This window comes from Helianthus annuus, chromosome 5 (genome assembly GCF_002127325.2).
Source record: "Helianthus annuus cultivar XRQ/B chromosome 5, HanXRQr2.0-SUNRISE, whole genome shotgun sequence".
NCBI classification, from domain to species: Eukaryota; Viridiplantae; Streptophyta; class Magnoliopsida; order Asterales; family Asteraceae; genus Helianthus; species Helianthus annuus.
Window position 1 is genome coordinate 18,536,631 of NC_035437.2, and position 22,960 is coordinate 18,559,590.

The following is a 22,960-nucleotide window of genomic DNA, read 5'->3' on the forward strand; positions in this document are numbered from 1 at the left end:
CAAGATTATTGATCAGGAGGTGGAAAGCAACTCACTGCCACTGCGTGTTTCTAAAGCTACTACTGCCGCCACTACAGCCACTACTCCTGTCACTGATGGCAAACGCAAGTGGGGTGATATGGACAAGGCGTCCAACTCGGTTCAGCCCCAAAAGAAGACAGATACTGGCAGTACTCGCAGCTTTGGCCAATCATCCTCAGTGAATCAAAATCAGAGACCTTATGTGGGAAAGAAGCCTCAGTGTAGCAAATGTGGGTTTCATCATTATGGGCAGTGTGATCGAGTTTGTCGCAGGTGCGACAAGGTAGGCCATGAGGCCAAGGATTGTAGGGCTCCTCAGCCAAAGCAGCAGCAGCAGACTCAGTCGAATCAGAGACAGCAAGGGCAACAGTCTCAACAGAACCAGGGAAATCAAAAGGGGTGCTTTCAGTGTGGTGATGAGGGTCATTTTAAGAGGGATTGCCCTCAGCTTAATCAGAATGCTGGCAACAACAACAATACTGGGAGCGGCAATAATGGGAACAATGGTGGGAACGGAGCACGTGGAAGAGTATTTACTATCGGCGCTGGGGGAGACTCGCAATGATGGCAATGTTGAGACCGGTACGTCTTCTTTGAATGATCTTTTCTGCTTCTGTTTTATTTGACTCTTGTTTCGATTGGAGTTATGTGCCTTAGGGTTCAGTCGTTAGTTAGGACTGACTTCCACCTTTCTTGTAAAATAAGCATGTAGTAGAACTAACTGATAGTAAATCGATAGAAGCTTCTCATGTTCTTTTTGGTTGCAAACTTGATCTCGTGGGTCAAGTGTTCGACATTGACCTACTTCCCAATACTCTTGTAAGTTTTGACATGGTCGTTGTCATGGACTTGGTTATCTATGTATCAAGCAGAAAATTCTCTGCAAAAGAAAACCGTGCGTTCCCTCTCCCCAGTGGGGAATCCTTATCAGCTTAAGATCATCGTAGTGGTGCCGTTGTTGGCATTGTCACAGTCGTGAAAACCCAGAAGTGTCTACGGAAGGGCTACTCTGCTATACTAGCTCTTGTCACCGATTCGCCACTTTAAGAAAGGAAGATAGAGTATCTTCCAGTATTCGTGAATTTTCTGACGTGTCTTCTGAAGAGTTACCTGGTTTACTTCCACATCGTTAGGTAGAATTCCAGAATTGACCTTATGCCAATCCTGATTTCCTTCTGGGATACAGCAATCCCTTGGATTCGCTGGATACTATCACAGATTCATCACGGGATTTTCGAAGATTGCGTAGCCTAAACCTCGTTAGCACTGCGGGGAGCGGTGAACTCTTGGGAACCAAATTAGGAGGACGTCTTCTCAGCTTTCTCAGCTTAAGGAAGTGGGGTAGGCGAAGCACATGGGCCTCGATATCCTATTCACCTGAGTTTTGATAGGATGCATTGAAACCTGAAGACCAAATGTGGGTGACCGGGCCTGAAGGCCCAGATAGCCACGCATGGGAACGAAGTTTGACATGTGGGAAAGTCAAGGTAGGATTTTAGCAACCAGAAACACATATATGGAAATGAGAATCTAGTCACAGATCCAGGAATTGTACTTGAACCCCTTGGAAAGCTGTTAAACTTAAGAAATAGTGGAAATTCGCGGTGGGAGAACGCAAAGATCAGGTGAAGCTCTGTTATCCCCGATTGTTCAACGGTGGGACCAACTTTCGATATCCTTGGCGAATTTCGGGACGAAATTCCCTTTCAAGTTGGGGATGATGTGGCACCCAACTGACCTAGCAATCCTGTTTTTTTTACAATTTGGTTTACGTAGTGCCTGTGCAGTACCTGGATGTTTAGTGATTGCGTGTAATGCTTGATTTTTATTTGTGATTATTATTTACGTAGTATTACATATAGTTTAATTAGAGTTTTCATCACTTCATTCCTCTGTGCTTACTTGTCAAATTTCGGGACGAAATTTCTTTCAAGTTGGGGATGATGTGACAACCCGAATTCTTTAGGTTAAGTGACGCGTTATCTTGTGATCTAAACTCTTCGTTATCCTCCATTCTTTGTTAAACGCCATTCATATAACTCCGTTAAATTAATTGTGCGATAATTAGCTTACACAATTCAAACCAAACAATGTATCGGCCCGTTACGCGTATACATGACTTGAATGTTATCCTTTACCCTATATGTATATACTATATCTCGGCCCAAACTATGTGATTTCAGCCCACTCTTTTGTATGTAACATGAGAGTCGGACCCCACCTCCCTTAACTGTAAATATATATTGCTTGTTTGCTAAGTTGGGCAGCCTATTCTACATGGGCTTAAGCCCATTGTTTCGGCTAGAAGAGAACCCTATATGAATACGTATTAGAGATCAATATTAGGTTACTTATATCTCAAGTCTAGAACCCTAAAGGTTCTTCCCTGATCGCACGAGTTCTGTGGAGACCCCCCCCCCCTCCTGTTCGAGATAACATCTTAGTCAATCAGGTTCCTGGTTAGTGTTTCTCAATGATTGACTTTTATGTTGTGTGATATTGTTATGTGTGTTATGAATATTTAGATAGTAAAGATAGGCTTGTTGATTGATATGTGAAATAACGTTGAATGATGATGTGAAAATTGTATGTGACCTTGGTTGTGACATGATCTGCTGGATGATCAAGAAACATGCTAACGTATGTATTTAATGTATGAATTGGATATGTGCATGATTAATAAGGGTTAGGGATTATGTGGTTGCATGATTAATAATGATAATAAAGTCAAGATATAACAGTGGGTTATGTAATGCAACATGTGATAAGCTTATCGGCCCTATGAGTTTGTCAGTCCATTAAATGAATCGGTCCACTAATGATTTGATATAGAAATCGGTGTCTGCCATTTTAATCAACCATGTGCTATCTTATCTTTAATTTGATTCATGTAGGATAGTGATAAGGTTTTGAGAAACCAATAAAGCATCATAGAATTATATTAAATGTTGTCGGTGGTCCTTGTGAATCATGTGTGTGTGTACTGTTTGAAAGTGTAGTCAACTAGAAAATGTTTATCATATGCATGTGGCCGTTTTGATGTGTTGATCATCTAGTGGACCGAGCAAAGGTCCAATAGGGGGCGGCTTGTGTATTGTTAATAATTAATTGTGTATATTGATTGTGCTGTATGTCATGCATAGATTTGGGAGTGTATGGCCAAATTGATAATTGTTCGCATTGCTTAGCTCATGATTAGGTGCCTCCTGTTGACAAACAATTATGGGTGATGGTTGTGTTGAATGATCAAGATTTATAAGAATCTAGGTGGTAACGGTTTGATTGGAATGGTGTAACTAATTGTTGATTAATTGCTTAACCAAAACGGAACAATAATGGTAAATAATTATTAGAAACAAAAAGCTCATTGATTCTACATCTCTTGATCATATACACTGGTTAAACATGTGTGGGCCGGAATATGTAGCTGGGTAGTTGGATCGAGTTAATGTTGGGCCGGTTGATGTAATATGGTTAATTTAGTTCACTGATCTTATGTTGAATATTAGTTGATTGGGTTTAGTGTATTGATTTGGGCCGCACAGTTGGTTAAATGGGTTAGATAGTAGATTTACATTATGACAAATGATTTCATAAACAATATGATGTATGGGAGTGATAGGTTGAATATATATTAACCGGATGGGACTATATATTAACCGGATGGACTTGGGCCATCCGGATCGGTTCTATAGTGTTAAGGGCAATCCGGTTAGGGTTAGATAACCGGATTGGGATTGTTGATTGGATCGGACCTTGTAACTTGATTGAGCTACTCGATACTGTGTACTATTAGATCAACTGTTTGAATAATCATTGTTCTTGCTTGAATTGTTGCTTAACTGTTATACGTGCCATACGTGACAATCACTGATGTGATCTATGTGTAAACAAACTGTAAAACTGATCATTACCAAACACTCTTCTAGGTCGTGAGTATTGAACTTATTTAACGAGTAACTTGTCTAACCGAGCAAACCTAAGGTGAGTTCATTGCTCTTTCTCAAGCATGGATCCCAGGGAAGGGATAACGGGTAACATTCCGAGGGGGAATGCATGTGTAATGGGATGTTGGTTATCGTACTCCGTTTTCTATCATTGTAAGACCACTACATCTACCGGGTCGTTGCTTGTAGGGCAACGGGGGCTATTAGTTGATAGCGCTATTAGGTTTGGCACCCTCACGACGTTCGAGGAGAACGGGTGTGAACTAATTACCTTAAAACATGACCAATGCTTTGATAGAGGCATTGGGGTTGGCAATCACATATCATATGGCCATTCGGTAATCGAGTAATAACAACATCGAAACATCGAAACAACAAACAACCTATTGTCTTGTAAACTGTTTTGCTCACCTGATTGGTAACACTACTTGGTAAACAAACACAAACCTTGAACTCACCAGCGTAGTCTGACACACTGGTTTACATGCTTGTAGGTAATTATTGAAGGAGCTTGGGAGCTTGTCGTCTGATGCTGCTGGAGTGGTTATGGTCATGATAAACAATTACATTGATTTGGTTTCGATACATTTACACATTTATACTTTTATGCTTCCGCTCAATACTTTGGTTTTGGTTTAACTTTCAAACGATACATTTCTTTCAATTGGGTATTTTATTACATTATAACTTGTGTTTGATATGATTGGTGGCTCTTTGTTGAATCGTTACACCTCCATTAGGGACACGCCCTAGGTGGTAATTTGGGGGTGTGACATCACCCACTTTGGGAAATCCTTATGGAATGTTACCAAATGTTTACTATGGTACACAAAGACAATGCATCACCAAAATGAGGACCAATATTGGGTTTTCTTTTACATGATTTTTACTTTTAATTATGTCATTTCCATCTTACATTACTAACCGTGATCAATTATTTTAATGCCTAACTTAATATTGTCTAACTCTTTATTATATGTCTAACATTACTAACCATGCTAACTTGTTTAACCATGCTAATAATCACTAACATTTTATTCATGCTACTAACCACTAACCCTTTTAATTTTGTTTCTAATACATTTAATTTTGCAATTTAATTTTGGTCAATTCATTCATTTATTCTTGCAATTAATTATTATTATTATTATTATTATTATTATTATTATTATTATTATTATTATTATTATTATTATTATTATTATTATTATTATTATTAATCACTAACATTTTATTCATGCTATTAACTACTAACCCCTTTAATTTTGTTTCTAACTCATTTAATCTTGCAATTTAATTTTGGTCAATTCATTTATTTATTCTTGCAATAAATTATTACTATTACCAAAATCATTATGGACTAAAGATATATATCTATACTACTTTATAATACATATTAGAAGGACTTCTTAAAGTCCAAAAAAATTTTCTTAAAACACCCCTAAAGCATAATGTACAAGTCTTTTAAGCACCATAAAACATCACTTTCCACTTATACCCTTTGACACTTTTAAAACATGGTGTACAAGTCTTATAAAGCACACCAACCTTTAAATCTAATTTTGAGCGGCCATTTTTGTTCAAAATTTGAATGCCCGCTCATTCCCACTTCCCCATAGATCCTGTCTTTTCATTTCACATTTCACAAAGCACAAACCGTCCTCTCTGCTCTCTCTCCGATTTAGGGTTTCTTACTCATCCCTGTCTTTCTTTCTCTCTCTCTACAAACCCATTTGTGAAAGCGAAAAGTAGTGATTGTTGGTAGATGGAGTTCTGATTTTTATCCCCAGCCGACCTCTCTTTCCCCTCAAATCGCACAACCCTGAGACGATCGACCATCACTACTGTTGCGTTTGAGAAGACCACTGCCGCCGCCGGATGTACAGGTCGCCACCGCTAGCCTGATGTCGTTTATTTCAGAAGATAGGGGTTGTATTCTTATTTTGTCGTTGTGATTCTACCATCATTTACCTTTAACAAGGTGCAGACACTAAAAATCGGAGTCTCTGTAGGTAATATATCATTTCTACTATCCTTTTCATTAATTTCATAGTCCTTTTTGTGATTTATTTCAATATCGGCTGCATACTCGATTTCAGGTAGGCTAGGGTTTGGTAAGTGGAGATTCGAGTAGATGGAATTTGAGAAAGGTTTGATTTTAGAACACTATTTTGAGTTTTGTTTCTTGTTGTTTTAGGTATCATATGTTTTTTGAAGGCGAGAAGTTATACTGTGATATTCAAGGCCTCTCATGTTCTTCAGGTCAGTGTTTATCAAAATCTGTGTTAGAAACCGGTGAGACAACCTATGTAGATAAGGTGTTTGATGAAATGTTTAAGTGAGTTTGTTTGGCTGATTATTGTTTTTTGTTTTGGTTTTTGGCCTGATCTGTGATTCCAAGTTGAAGTTTTTGGAAATTGGGAAACCAATTATCCACCGACGCCGTCACAATGAGCAACGAATAGTCAGTTCCTCTTTCTTTCTTTCTCCGGCTTACCATTTCCGATTTCTTATTCTTATTCAATCAACTCTAATTTCCTCTTTTGCAGCGATTATCTCTTCAAACTTTTACTCATCGGAGACTCATCCGTCGGAAAATCATGCCTTCTTCTCCGATTTGCTGTAATTATTCATACTTCATTAATCATTATCTCTCGATGTTTGTTTCTAAATTTTAAGGGTTTATTTTATTTTCTATGCATATTCATGTTTTCAACTTCTGTATAGTTTTTGCTTTCATTTTTACCGGCCGAAGTAGTGATTATTATTATTAATTTTTTTTTGCTTTGGATTAAATTTCTAAGTATACAGCATATTCATTCTACTGATTTTATTCAACTAGGATGTTATTATATTTTAAAGGTTAATTTAATAGATTCGGTATGATAGAGGGTGTTTAAAATTATATAAATTTATCATAATTAGGGTTTATTTGATTTGTATCTGACTGCATTTTTTTCTTGAGGATCTTACCTTATGTTTTTTTTTTTTAACTTTCAGGATGATTCTTATGTGGATAGTTACATAAGCACAATTGGAGTTGACTTTGTGAGTTTTTTCTTTCTTGTATATGTGGTTGTGTTAGTTATATTGGGGCTTGTTGTAGTTTAGGTTTTGCTAATGTGTATTATGATGATGCAGAAAATTAAGACTGTGGAGCAGGATAGGAAGACCATCAAGCTGCAGATAGTGAGTACACATAAAACTTTTTTATTTGATAGTTTATGCAGAAGATTAATTAGACTTGTTTTATCACTCTTGTGTTGATTCAAAATGTTTTTTTGATAAAAATGACTTTGCAGATTTCATTGTTGCTAAAAGCCACTTTGTGTTTAACCGAGGTGTGTAGCCTCGCTTCGGCTAGGCGTGCGCCCTTTGACTACTATGACTAGAGTTGTTTGAATGGATGGAAAAACTTTTATATCTATGATGGCTCTTCAACAGGGCAAGCCCCTGGGGAAGACAGTGAAGTCATTTTATAGTGAGTAATTGTTGCCTCTTTAAAATTTACCAAAACTTTTGAATTTTTTTGTTGCATGCTGACTTGAAAGAAATTGTGTTGTTGATGAATGAAACAGCCCTCAAGCCATCTTTAATGATCCATTCAGAAGGGGCAACAATATTCTGGTACATTTTCAAGAATCTTGAATCATAGTTTTGGGATTATATATACATATATATATACTTATTTAGTATCTTGCTTAAAGATTGAAACCTTATATGTTTGTGTGTTTAGGTGATGTGTGATGCTTACACACCAGCGAGTGAGCCGATCCCGAATAACAAGAGGGACAACGGTTTCAGCTAGGAACAATCAGGCATTAGGTTTACCTGTGGTTTCTTCAGTCAGTGTGGCAAAAAAGACGCTCATTAGCATCCTTGGTTTTAATTTGGGTATGACATTCATCCTTTACACCAATTTTGTAGTGTGTTTATATATATTTGGTTGATTAATATGCATTTTTGAGATTCTGAATTTATTACGGGTGTGTGAATTGAATTGGTATTGTTCAAATTTGTGTTTCCTAATTATTATGTCATAAGCCAAGATCTTGTTAAGTACTTTTGTAATCTAAGTGAAGAAATGGAGTTAAGCCGATGGGTGTGTATTTATGTTTCACTTATAGGTACTTCAGGTGCTTCTATTCGCCTGAGTAAATTGGTGTCAATGAATGGGGCTTCGGGTGCTTTTATTCGCCTCACAAACAGGTGAGTTTTTTGTTATTTTATTTTGGCATTAATTTATTAATTAATTCGTCATAAATAGCTCTGTTAATATTCAAATATTTGCACTTTATATTTGCTTTTGCTTTTATTGGAGTTTTATTATCAACGTTGGTAACATTTGAAGCAAGGTTGCAAAAATGAGTTTCTGAGCTGGAATTTGGTTGAACTCATGCGTGCCCGCACCTGCGGACACGAATGCAGCTCCGAAAAAATACACCCTAATCCATCATTTATACCGCCTAAAACAAATACGTACGCCTCATATGCGTTTTCCTTCTGTTTCGAACTGAGGCGCGCCTCGAACGTTTTTTTAAACCATGATTTGAAGGGAGGCCAGCCCAAGTTTTGGCCATTTACTTGTGATGTTGTGGAGACTTAAAAGGCGGTCTGGTCAATATGTTGTGGAGAGCTGGCATTTTATCCTAGCTTAACAGTTATCCTCTTGACAAAGCTGGCATTTTATCCATTGATTTCCATCAATCCAAGGTACTATCTGAATTGTAGTTAACGCATCCGTTCTTTATCTTCTTATTTTGAAGCACACTTGGTTTCTGGGCATAACTTGACTTACATACATGCATTTATTTATTCATTCATTCATTAACATGATAATAACTGGACCACACTGCTATTTTGTTATTTTTAGAAAAGCAGTTGAGTTTTTTGATTAAATTCACTAGCGTTGACTCTTTGGTCAACAATTAACAAGTCAATGGGCACCTATTAAGAGTGGGTCGAGGGTCAATTGGTTCATCATTACAAGCATTACCAATGAAATAAATCAATAATAACTAAAAACTTTTTTTACCTAACGTGGTGAGGTGGGTACTAAAATGAAATAATAATCTTGTGTCTTTTTATAGGGAATGCTACTGTGGACGGCAATGAAGATTAGAATTGAAACTGGCAATGTCTATGTTGAGGTTCTATAAAAGTGAGTTTCCAGCTTTATTGACTCGGTTGAGATTTATAAGTTTCGACATTAAACACAGTTATCTGTTTTAGTTCTTCAATATATGCGTCAATTGGAATTTTCTTTTGTCGCCACCAATGCTAAAAAGTTGTGGATACATTCCTACTTGCAGCGAGTACTCCATGATTGCTTACAAGAAGTATGGTTTGGTTTAATCTCGATCGTGGCAGATTTGTCGCTACTACCCTTTAGGTAGTTGTGTACAGATCCTTTAGCCTAGGGTACTACTTACACACCACGTGACTCACTTGAATTTTGTCTTTGGGAAGGGAAATGAACAGAAACTCTATTTTTAGAAGTTTAAAGATGGTGAAAAATATGTGTAGTTTGGTAATTCTGGAGATGTTTTAGTGGAGGAAAAAGTTGGGTGCTTGTAAAGGTCAATGGAAGTCAAACAAGGTTGGGAATTTTGGGCTATAATGGTTATAGACGAGATGGTAATGATTGGCCTAATACTTTTGGGTGGGCTTAATTGATATGGGCTAGAGATGAAGCTTTGAAGTTGGTGGTTAGGACTGGATCAATTCAGGTTATGTTAGACATTAGCTTATAAGGAAACATGTAAAATTGGTCAAAAGTTGCCCACATTGTATTGTTAAAAATTGATACAGAATAATATTTCTGATCAATGCTATTGTTTTTCCATCTATGATTTGATGTTCTATTATTGTTGTTAATATAAATTTTTTGCTAAATCTTGATCTTGATTGGGCAGGTTATGAATCTATTGTTGATTCAGTAATGAATAGCAACAGTTGCTTTGATGTCAATTATGGTGTTGGGGAATCGCTATTCGATGTTTCAGGGCCTAATTAAAGTTGGAGGGTGAGTAGACTCGATGGTTTTCATGGACATAGTTTAGCTAAAAGAGCCGTGTTGGTGTTAATTACTTGGGTATTTTTTATTCCAAAATTTAAGGTTCATAATTAAATGGCATTTTAAATATAATCGCTTCAATGTATTATTATGGACTTGAAAAGGGATGTAAATGCAAATATGCAATTATTATGTTTAGATTTGAAATCTGATTTTGCTGTATAATCTTTTGAGCCATCTTGACATAGCCAAAGCTTAGAAAATATTGTAATCAAAGCATTTCAAACAGCTCGTGATAAAGCAAGCTAGATATTTTTACCATTATTGAAAAAATCATGCTAATTGTAAAAGTTTGTAACCCAGAATCACTAAATTCCATATAAAATATAGGTTAACTCTAAAATATATCTCCATCGGTCATTTACTCAAAGCGAATGAGTGCAAAATAGATTCGTTTTTATTGCATATGCATTCCAACTTGACAAAGTCTTCATTTTCATCCTAACAAAATAGTAAAAACCTACCAGTGATACACCACACAATCCAACATTTTCAGCCCATGTGTTACATCGTTCGTCTAAGGTTCATATCATATCATAGACTCCTCGATGCTACAGATGAGAAACAAACATACATAGTACACAATATATCAAAAGAGGATTTATAAACTAACAGCAAATCAGAAACGGATAGTAGGGGCGGATATAGCTTGAGACAAGGGGTAGCCCCTGCTACCCCTTGACGCTTTGACGGTAGTGTAACTGTTGTAAAAAAATGAAGTTTTTTCGATTTCGCTGACCCTATGGAAAATAAAATTTAGAAATGTTGTCCCTCAACGACTTTTTCTAGATCCGTCACTGTGGGGTAGTAAAGTGTCACCGCCGCCGCATCGCGCGGGTTTCTACTAGTATATATATATATATATATATATATATATATATAAATATAAATATAAATATAAATATAAATATAAATATAAATATAAATATAAATATAAATATAAATATAAATATAAATATAAATATAAATATAAATATAAATATAAATATAAATATAAATATAAATATAAATATAAATATAAATATAAATATAAATATAAATATAAATATAAATATAAATATAAATATAAATATAAATATAAATATTAAAACTAGTCATGGCACCAACCAATTTATGGTGGAAAGTTGTGTGCAAAGGTAAACATTTAACTTAGAATAAATTACTCACACTTGGACTTCTAATGGTTGAAATAGTACCCACGAAATACACATAAATTAATAGTGTCCAAAGTGAGTGTTTAGTCAAGATAATATTTTTATGTGTTTTCATATATTATTATTTATTTATTTCTTATTGAAATCCCATATACATTCCAACTTCTAAGTCCTTGTACTTACACACCTTGTTCATCCTTGTTAGGATAATTTGGTGCTTCAACCTCTCAAGACGATCATCTCACTTTTATGGAAACCCTTGTAAATAGTGAGTATATTCGAACCCTTTTTTCCTTTAAACACACTTTGGGTTGCAATATATGAAATTATAAAAATTCACATACACACAATCAATCACATTATTCAAACACTCAATCTATAAATACATTCTATTTGTCATACATACATGCTAGAAGTCAATCTTGTGTACTCAATCGCCTACCTTATCGATTATAGCGCTATAGTAGCACACCGCCCTTATGTGGTATTGTTAAGTATTCAATCTTATACAGCCTCTTCCCTTATGTGGAAAGGATATGCTAGGGAACACTTGGTTTAATTGATAATTTACACATGCTAGTAGTATAGAAATTACTATGTTAGATTGAGACCTTTTATTCCATATTATGTAGACCAAACTTGTATGCTCACCAACTATTTTGTTGACTTTATTATTCATATATTGCAGGGAATTGATGATAATGTTCAAGAAATCTACTTAGATGGATTTATAAACACACGAATAAATTAGTTTTCTTTTGTTTGAATATTTGAATTGATGTAATTTCTTTTCTTATGAAAATGTACGAATTTGAGTTTATCAAACAAAAAGGTTTATTTAAATATTGTCATTTTCAATTGTTATGATGCTCTGAACAATCATCCATTCGCTCATGCGCCGATAATTCCGCCATCTGTTGGGGGTGTGACACAGGCTGTGGTGGTTATCGGTGTTGGTGGCAGGCTGTGGTATCTGTTAGTGTTGGTGGCAGACGGTCGTAGTGGTGGTGACGGCAGCGACAGTGGCAGGTGGTGTTGGTAGTGGCGGCTTGTATAGAAATGTAGAGAGAGAGAGAGAAGAGATAGAAAGTGTTAAATGATTTTTCAAAAACATATAGAGACATTATACGTGTGTATATATATATATATGTATATAGGGTCGGGATTTGGAGAAAACGGTAGAAAGTGTGAGAACGGTGAGAACGCTTATGGATCGTCCGATTAAAACAATCTATGGACTAGATTGGCGCGGTGGCGTTTTCGTAAATAACATCAATTTTATTACGTGGACGCGCCTCATTAAGGGTAAAAGCGTCTTTACACCTCTATATCAAAACGCCACACTGATGAATAAAACGCCATTATGGACCAAAACACATCACTATATAAACAAAAACATCCCAGACATAAAAACACACCCCCAGAACCTGAAACACCATATTTTCTACTATATACCATTCAACTTACAAACGCCAAAATCCCCAAAACATCAAACACAACTACTCAAAAAAACGTCATATTTTCTACTATATACCATTCATCTTAAAAACACCAAAACACTCAAACATCAAAGATTCCAAAAAAAATCGACGGTTTTTTTAGATACAGTATTTCCTCAGTAAAATGTCAAAAATGCCAAATATCGTTTCTTGTATATTCAAATATTGTTCTACGCCAAAGTTTTGGATAATGCATTCTTCCCTGAGGTGCTGTGACTTAAATAACATTTTGCTGCATGAGATGGACAAATCATAAACAAAAAGATGTTGGGGTCAGACTTATGTCATTTTCTGTGTTTTGTTCTTGATGAATATTTTAATGACATGAAAAGACGAATGACACTAATGAGTTGTTTGAAGATACATATTCAAAAAAAAACTCATGTCATTTTGTCTTTCCAAACGGCCACAAAAACACATGCATGGCTAAGCCAAACCACCAGCGAACATGATTCAAAGAAGAAAGAGACTGATGACAGTGAAGATTTGGAAGATGAATTGTTTTTATTTTTATTTTTTTAATTTTCTTTTTCTGTTGTTTGCTATGTATTTTTCAACTTAGAATAAAAAAATACATTATCTTAATAAAACGCCAAACAGTCATAATGCATATGAAACGCCATAAAATGGAGTAAAAACGCCAAAAACTCCCAAACTATAATGAAAGTAATTTGCAGAAGTATTAATTAATAAAAGCTAAAAATGGAAAATAAAACGCTAAAAACTACTTAAACCCATTCAAAAACGCCAAACTTGGGAGATGGAAAGTCTATGACCCTAAAAACTCATAAAAAACTGAACAAAAACAGTAAATAATACACGGTAACTGAAAAGACGGCTACTTTATTAATATCATTTATTATAAATAAAATCCCGCCTAAACTACGCGCAAAAAACATCCTATAAAGAGAGACTTCTCTGCACAAACAACTTATCACAAAACCAGAAACAAACGCCATATTTCCTAGAAACCATTCACTTTAAAAACGCCAAAAAATAATACTTAAAAAAGCCACAGATGCAGAACCTCGATTCTGCTATATTGAGTATTGATCTGAATGAAGTTTCACTGAATGGATTCTTCTCTGAGTTGGGTATCTCTATAATCTTTTGCTGAATGAGATGGACAAATATTCAAGATAAAGAGACTAATGACATTGATATAACATCATGTCACTTTGTTCTTGATGGATATATTGATGGCATGAAGGGATCAATACATTAGAGCAGGCGTTGGTCTTCAACATATCATCAAACAAGTATATATCCACCCACCAGAAAGGATGCCACAAAAAATAAGCATCTTCTAAAGACGGCTGTTATGTAGGAAAATAAGGATCTACATAAGGCATTCAAAAATAGGTTCAAAACGCCAAAAAGGTTAAAGCAGAAGAGGCTGATGACAGTGAAGATGAGATTGTAATTTTTATTTTTTTTTCATTTTCTATTGTTTGTTATGTAATTCTCTGTTTTTTATCATTTAATTCTCTACTATTTAAAAAAAATGAGTATAAAACGCCAAAAACTACAAACACCAAAACGCCTGATAGTTTGAAAACTGTGAGAACGAATGCTAGCAAAATACGAGGTTGCTACATAAAACGCCAAAAACGCAAACAAAGTATTACTGGAAAAATCAACACTAATTGACAGATGAAAATTGAAAGAAACAGTAAAATAAAGAGACGGTATCATTATTGCCAAAACATTATAGTTATATTAATGCCACTACATGGAAAATTGAAATTTATTTATCTTTTCAAAACGCCATAATTGCCTGTCACATTATAGACCTGTATCCTAAATGGCAAAACACTTGATATAATAAAATCAAGAAAATTACTGATGTTTTTTACATTAAAAACCTGCATCCTGATCTAAAAAACAATAAAAACGCCAAAACAATACTTAAAACACCAAAATATTTACTATGATTCTGATCTAAAAACAATTAAAACGCCGCGTACTTATTAAACGCCAAAAAATGGAAAGATGAAGTGACACGCGTTAAAAAAAAGAAATATGAAAGGACAAAAAAGCCCCTCCGCCTTTCTCTAAGCGGTGTGACAGTGTTAGGCCAGGAAGCGTTCTCACACTTTTGAGCGTTTTCTCCTGATCCCGTTTCTATATATATATGTGTGTGTGTGTGAAAAGATTAAAATGCCATTACATTTATTAGTAAAGTTACTAAAATACTCTTCTATTTCACAGACATTTTGGATGGAGTTAAAGGCGGGGAGCAATCTGACAATAAAATGAAAACACTAAGGAGGAAAAAGAGTATTATTAAATTATTGGGGTAAAAACTTTAAAATATCAAATAAAAGAAGCAAAAACCAAATTTAACCACTACAAGAAATTGGACCTTTAGCGACGACCAAAAAAAGGCCTTTCGCGACGAAATTGTGTCCCTCTATCCTATTGCGACCAAAATTAGTCGCAACAAGGTCGTTGCTATTGATCCGTCGTAACAGGCTGCTAGTTTCGTCGCCATACAGGCGTCGCGATAGATTGACCTACAATGACGATTTTTAGTCACTATCGGGTTTTTACAATTTTCTGCCATAGATTGACTTACGAGCGGCCGGTGACGACAGTGGTTTCTTGCCCGAAATTGACGGAAAAAAAAATCGACCTCTCTTGAGGGTGTGGTTTCTGCGGGAGGGTTTTAGGGAAAAAATTGTGATGTGTTTTTATATATGAAACAATGCTCAGGCTATTGCAACTAGGTTTAGTCACCGTAGCTTAATAAAAATGAATTTTCGTTTTTTCTTTTTTCGTTTTTATTTACAGTTAGGTTAAAAAAAGAAAATTAAAACTTTATTTTTCTATTGGGACGAAATATCGTTGGTATAAATATTTTCATAAAGCGGGATAATTTCTCTCCAACCCGCCAAATTTATAGAAACCAATTTTCGTCCCTATAGGGTCCAAAAAATGAAATTTCTTGAAAAACCTATAGCAACAAAGGTTCGTTATTATACCTGACCTATGGCGACGAAATATTTTGTTGCTAAAGGGTTAGTCGCTAAATGTCCGATTTCTTGTAGTGAACTCTAAACTATAAACGTAACAAATGGGGTTATCATTTGGCGAAATAAACACATTTTTAACTTAATATGAGATTACATTGTAGTTTCTAGAGTTTGACAAATTTAATTTATTTCCATTAAAATACATTGATCTGTTACTCTATAATATATTGCATCGTCGCAAATTTATACCCTTTTGTAATATTTTATATGTAACTTTCCCATTTTTTATTTTCTAAATATTTGCGATTGTGGATACAGCATCACACTCTTATCATAACTTTCCATTTTATGTTGTTTCGATGGAGAATTCTTAGAAGGCCAGTCATCGTAAGATTGCTTTCCCTAGTGCATTTTTAATTGTGGAGTTCTCATATAATCCACATTTATTGCACACAAAATACGTTACTAATATATGAGGCGAAACCTTTCCTATGCTTCAATATCTCTTTTGTGGACAGAACCTTACAGCGTGATAATAGCCTAAGGTGTCACAAACACCCCCTTAGTACTTATCACCCTTGATAACCTGTGGCAGAACTAGAAGAAATATCGAGGGGTATTCCAATTTTTTTACTGTACATTATAGAACGGATTTTTTTTTTACCTACATTACAGGGCTTACAAAACAATTGAGCTTACATTCAAAGGTTTATTATTTCTTTTGGGCTAAAATATCATTTTTTTTTGTTAGGGGTATCCTCGTAGTTGTTTACGGGTATCCTTTGTATAAAACCAAAAAAAAAAAATACACTACCGATACGAAGTTGAGCCGTAACCCGTGCTACGACTCGTTGAATGCTAGTTCCGCCCCTGCTGATAACCCCGGTGGGTAAACGGAAACAAATCAGGATAGAACAAAAGTAACTCTAATATTATTAGTAATACCCGTCATTTTATATTTAGCCAATATCGTCTCTTTTATCAATGAGAAGCTTAAGAATTTGTTTTTGGTTGTCCGGGTATAGATCCAACAAGCCAACCATCTGAGAATTGATCTCGTATGAGCACGCTTAACTATAGAGCCTCCCTCTTATCTACATCTATTGCTTCCAAACCGTACTTTGGTGATATATGAGGCCAAACATTTCTTATGGCATGATACCTCTTTTGTAAAGTGAAGAGAACGAAACCGTGTGGAATTCCCAAAGTCTCAAAGTTCTATAGAGCCTTTATGTTGGGTCTCTACCCACACCCTTACTTTCTAATCTCACACCGTTCCACAGTCATCAAACGGTTGTTCGACGCATACGCAAACGTCCGTTTGAAATTTAGGGGGCTTTGGTTTGACATACGGACCTGCAAACGGCCATTCGATGTATAAATAAACGACCATTTGAAATTCAGGGGTTATGATTTGACATAAACACCTACAAACTGTCGTTTGGTTCAACTTCAAACAACCGTTTGAAAACGTTGTGGGATTAATTTATAAGGGGTGTGGGTATAATCAACCCCTTTTGCATCTAAATCCATTTATCCCTCTTGCATTTTGGGATTGTCGATCTGGATCAAGTTTAATCCCGGATTTGGATACTCAAGAAATCAGAATTGTGCAAAAAGATAATTACACGAGGCGATTTGTAGAAATTTTAGGTCTGTTTTATGGTGATCATGTTCTCAGCTTAAGTAATAAGAGTACTTAAGTTTTTGGACACACCTTCAACAAAATGCCATGGAGAAAATGATCAAAAGCCAATTCAATTCTATAGGACAAAGGTAAAACTGTTGTCATTTATATATCTTTCTTTTCCTTGAAGCTAAACCATTCATGATATGTCAAGAAATAGAGATTCTTGTATATCAGGACTCAGATCATAACTAAAATTGGATTAAAGTTAGTAACCATGTAATCATCTCAGGTGATTATAACCCAATGAAGTCATAATTTTATTGGCTGTTTTTAGATATATCCATAATAATTCACAACAAGACAGCAAAACATTCACATATTCTGTAATCAACAAAATTTGAGAACAAATGCATAATCCTTTAATTTGTGCGCACAAAATATACTTTTTATAATCAAAGATCAAATCCGATGACATTATACCAAAATTAATAAAATTTTCAAACTAACATGATAACATCCATAGATGATCATTTCTTAGCAAAGAGTCCACCAAACCCACCAAAGCCACCACCATCTCCACCACTCTTCTTGGGTGGTGCCGCCGATGAGGTGGTCTTCTTTCCGGTGATAGTAGTAGTACCACTTTTCCCCTCCACCTTCTGTAATATTGGGTCAGTCTCAACAAACCCATCTTTCTCTAATGCACCCACTAGCCAATCAAGAAAACCTTTCTCCTCACTGCTTCCACCTGAACCCTTTGCAGCTGTGGCAAATGTTTGTACTCTTCTTGCTGGTCTAGTGGTGATCATGTTGTTGGTGGTGCTGGTGGTGGTGGTGTTGGTAGAGGATATAGCGGTCGCCGGAGCAAGAAACATGTTCAAAGAAGCCATGTTTTGTGGTGTGAGTTGGTTTGTGAGGATGAAGGGATGATGAAAGTATATGGGGATAATAGAACTGGTGTGTGCCACAAGGTTTCCACAAGTTGCTTATCCTCAAAAAGCTTTTTGTGTTTTGAAAAAAAATGGAAATTTAAATAAATAATGAATAGATTTTTGTTTTTGTTTTAATTCGTGGGGATGAAAATTGTGGAGAACATGTGGTTTGCTTGCATCAAGTGATTTATTGGCTTTGGGGGTCTTATTTCCCATTTATTCAAAAGTTATTAATACAAATAAAGCTAGATTTTTTTACAGCGACAATACACACTTTCTAGTTTTACACTACTAAAACTCTACCAAAAGACAAACTGAGTCACAGAGAATGTTGTGAAAAGGGAATTGTATTGCTTGTTGTGATAATTGTTTAAAACTAGGTTTCCATAAGGGTATTCTCTACCTACTGTATATTTAAAAAATATACCTTTAACATAATTTATTTACATTGTGTCTAATATTCCATTGTAAGCTAAGGTCGGAAAGTGACCCGTAGCTTGGAACGTAAAAACATGAATCGTTGTGTTAATAATTGCCTTGTGAAGATGTCTGTGATTTGATCTCCAGTAGGTATAAAGTGCACACGAATTTTTTCTTGAGCAACTTTCTCTCGAATAAAATGAAAGTCTACTTTAACATTCTTTGTTGGCAAATTGGAAATAAATAATCCCAACTCACTGTTATTGGCCACTAATAATCTCAACTCATTTAATCACCAATAATAATCCGAACTATTCACTTTTGTTTGTAAAATACTCTCACGTTAAAAAAACACTAACTAGGTTAAAATATTGCTGATGTGGCTTAACATGTGTGGATTGATGTGGCTTGTTAACATCTTACCTGTGTATAAAATGATTATCAGCCTCATTTGCACACACAATTGACTGAATTTGCCCAATTTGTAGAATTAGGGATTTGAAGGAGAATGCGATTGTGTGTGCAAATGAGGCTGATAATCATTTTATACACAGGTAAGATGTTAACCAGCCACGTCAGTCCACACATGTTAAGCCACATCAGCAATATTTTAACCTAGTTAGTGTTTTTTTAACGTGGGGGTATTTTACAAACAAAAGTGAATAGTTCGGATTATTATTGGTGATTAAATGAGTTGGGATTATTATTGGCCAATAATAGTGAGTTGAGATTATTTATTTCCAATTTGCCTTCTTTGTTTGTGTGTGAAAGATCGTATTATCTGCAAGGTAGGTTGCATCAAAATTATCACACAAGATAGCAGTAACAAAAGTTGTGGCTACCCCAAGTTCCTTCAAGAGAGCTCTAAAAAGGTTAATTCAGTTATCGTATAAGCTAGGGCCTTGTATTAAGATTATGTAGATGACTAAGATATTGTTTTATGTTTTCGTACGATCCAAAAGATGAGGTTGGAACCCATGTATTTAACAAATCCACCCGTGGATCAGTGGTTCAATGATTATCAGGACAACCAGCCTAGTCAGTATCCAAGAAGGCACAAAAGGGAAGAGGATTCCTACTAGTTAACATTAGTGTACGTGACGTGATGCGATTTGCTTATAAAAGATGATTAAATTTAAGTTGTTTTATGCACTAGTTCAAGTTTTAATATTTACAAAAACACGATGTAATACGACCGCACTACAACTCACGTTAGGCAAGTGCACCCATTGTTGGTGTAATATAGTGATGTTAAGATACCGATGTCCTCCAATGATACATGAGTTTTAGTACCGAGTCATTGTTAACGTCTAGTCAAGTCCAAAAGCTGGGGTTTAAAAAGAATAAAATGAAAAGAAAAGAAAATAAATAGCTCGATAGGAAAATAAAAAGGATAGTAATCAATGATAGGAAAGGGGGTGTTTAGGATCAACATACCTCTTGATGCTTCGTTAACTAGTTCGGTCCATGTCGTCGCAAGGGTTCGATTGTCAGATGAGGAACTACGTGTGTAAATGCGTATTACAGTGTAGTTCTTTTTTAGAGCGAACACTCTAATGACCCAAGTTAATGGCGACACTATTATTTCACTCACTTTCAATTAACTATTTAGTTAGTTGTAGTTATCAACACACATACATCTTGTTCACCCATGATCTTCCTTAATTACCTCAACATCAAGGGGGTAAGTTTCACATAAACACCCTCAAGAATCTAGCCGAGAATGACTATGGAAGAAGATATGATCAAACTTATAAAGATTAGATAAATCATCAAATTCTTGATTACACTAATGATTCGATATCAAGCAAATGGACCGATATAAACCAGAAATGCCAATCGTTCCAAGAAATTTTCCAACGCATGAATGATAATTGGGATAGCGGTCAAAACAACGAGAATATATTAACAAGAGCATTAGAGGAGTACAACCAACCGAGAGGCATTTTACATACTTGAATTGTTGGGAGCTTATACGCGGAAGTCCTAAATGGGCTAACGTACCGAGCATGACGTCTATTGGTAGACGTAAAGAAAAAACGGTCCAAAACATCATCCTCGATTGATCCGGAAACACCCACTTCTGATGCTCGAAACGTTGACCTAAACATTAATTTGGACGACAAGGATGAGGAAGTGGAGTTGCCCCTACCGACCGGTAGAAGAAGTGGGAAAAAATGGGGAAAGGCGGAGTCGTATTCGGCAAATTTCGAAAAGAAGCAAGATTTCGAAGAGATGAACCGCTGCCTACAAGACATACGAGACCTTAGTCATAGGCGTTTGGAGAAAATGCAAGAAAGAAACGCCGAAAAAAAATTCGCACTATAAGAATCGAGGCAAATGGAGAAAGACATAAAATTTTTGTCTAAGCCGATCGATCACCTCGTAGGAGACGCGTTGATCCTAGCGGAAATGTGTGGCAACAAATCCGTGACAAATACAGACTTTAGAATTTACGTTTTTTAGCGGTTTTCCGTATTTTTTATTTTTAGTAATGTATTTTTTTATTTAATGATATATTATTAATTTCAATTTTAAAAGAAAAACAAAAAAAAAATAATTGTATAATCATTAGATGGGAGATTATTGGACATTATACCACTATACTCATTTTAAACAAATGCACCATAATACTCCAATGCTGATTGAACCGTCACATGACGGATCATGCCCAAAGAAAAGGCATTATCTTCAATGACCATTACACATATAATCTTAGTAAATGATTAAAATACTTTCTAGAATCATTTATTAATATTTTTTTATTACGTTATTATATTTATGTACAATTTTTTTTCAATTGTATACTAATGACGTTTTTATTGTTATTTTTTATATTCATTTTTAATACAACAAATGAATATATCATTATATTCATTAGTATATATATATATATATATATATATATATATATATATATATATATATATATATATATATATATATATATATATATATATATATATATATATATATATATATATATATATATAGGGAGAGGCTCATGCGAGAACCACCCTTATTGCTTATTGTGAGAACCTTGAGAACCAATGTCAAACACAACCTAAAATAGCTAAAAAAACCTAACCCCCACCCCCCAAAAAACCTAAACCACCCCCCCCCCCCCAAAAAAAAAAAAAAACCTAGCTAAATGCTAAAAAAAACCTAACGCCACCCCCCCCCCCAAAAAAAAAAACCTAAACCCCCCTCCCCCACCCCCCAAAAACCTAAATCTCCCCCACCCCCCAACCCCAAGCTAAAATGCTAAAAACTAAACCCCCAAAAAACCTAAAAAAATCAAAAAAAATCTAAAAATTTTTTTTGAATTTTTTAATATTTTTCATGTTAAAATCGCTACTTTCAGAAGCCAAAAAAAAATTTTTTTTTTAAAAAAAAAAATTTTTTTTTGGCTTCGAAAAGTAGCGATTTTTTTATAAAATATATTAAAAAATTCAAAAAAAAATTTTTGTGTCATTTTTAGCTATTTTTAGGCATTTTTTGTGTGTTCACGTTGGTTCTCGCGGTTCTCACAATTCTCACAATAAAAGGTGGTTCTCGCATGATCTTCTCCGTATATATATATATATATATATATATATATATATATATATATATATATATATATATATATATATATATATATATATATATATATATATATGAATTATTATGATTTGTATTATGGTAGAATTGTGTTTCTTTATTTATGTGTATGTGGTTATCTACGGTAATGGGGTGGTGGTCCATTTGTAAAGGCAATGCCTTTAAACACCTTGGAAGGGGGAGGTCTTGGGTTCAAGTTCCACAGACGATATAGGAGTAAAGAAGTTTGCCGCTAAAAAAAAGAGTTACAATAAAAAATTTAAACGTTAACAACATATAGTTTATGGAAGTGGGTTAAATAAACACCGATCATTATAACCTTAGGATTCCACACGGGAATCAAACCCAACCTTAAATTCAAAACCAACAACTACCGGCTAACAATGGTCGCAGTTGTTACAAGTGTGGTAATCCCAACCACCTTAGCCCACAATGCAAACCAAGCGCAAAACGAAAATGACGTCGTGAATGGTACGTTTCTTGTAAATGGAATTTATGATTCAATACTATTTGAGATCGGTGCGAATGCAAGTTTTGTATCCGTAGAATTTGAACCTTTGCTTAGTATACTCTATAAGTTGCAGAAATCTTTTACCGTCGAAGTTTCCAACGGAAAATGGATCACCGTTGATTCCGTTCTCCGTGATTGTGTCCTTAACCTTCACGAACACGAATTTCCAATTGAACTCATACCCATGCAACA

The 22,960-nt window shown here is 35.1% G+C and overlaps 1 protein-coding gene, 2 long non-coding RNA genes and 1 other non-coding gene across 4 annotated transcripts; 3 read left to right on the plus strand and 1 right to left on the minus strand.

Annotated features, from left to right (window-relative positions):
• Window positions 1-5,636: 5,636 nt before the first annotated feature.
• Window positions 5,637-6,245, plus strand: LOC110938609. Its single transcript, XR_002591527.2, has 3 exons — window positions 5,637-5,980; window positions 6,068-6,082; window positions 6,166-6,245. It is a non-coding gene; the product is annotated as an uncharacterized LOC110938609 (long non-coding RNA).
• Window positions 6,246-6,548: 303 nt separating this feature from the next.
• LOC110942758 lies at window positions 6,549-7,166 on the plus strand. Its single transcript, XR_004894226.1, has 3 exons — window positions 6,549-6,590; window positions 6,969-7,016; window positions 7,110-7,166. It is a non-coding gene; the product is annotated as an uncharacterized LOC110942758 (transcript).
• Window positions 7,167-7,547: 381 nt separating this feature from the next.
• LOC110938610 lies at window positions 7,548-8,163 on the plus strand. The gene is made up of 3 exons (XR_002591528.2): window positions 7,548-7,595; window positions 7,705-7,862; window positions 8,096-8,163. It is a non-coding gene; the product is annotated as an uncharacterized LOC110938610 (long non-coding RNA).
• A 9,498-nt stretch (window positions 8,164-17,661) lies between these two features.
• On the minus strand, window positions 17,662-18,410 carry LOC110940101. The gene has a single exon (XM_022181661.2). The coding sequence runs from the start codon at window positions 18,190-18,192 to the stop codon at window positions 17,830-17,832; it is 363 nt and encodes a 120-aa protein (XP_022037353.1). The 5' UTR covers window positions 18,193-18,410; the 3' UTR covers window positions 17,662-17,829.
• Between the last annotated feature and the right edge of the window lie 4,550 nt (window positions 18,411-22,960).

Bases quoted from the DNA above. Each gene is read 5' to 3' on its own strand.
- LOC110940101 (XM_022181661.2), bottom strand. From the start codon at position 18,192: ATGGCTTCTTTGAACATGTTTCTTGCTCCGGCGACCGCTATATCCTCT.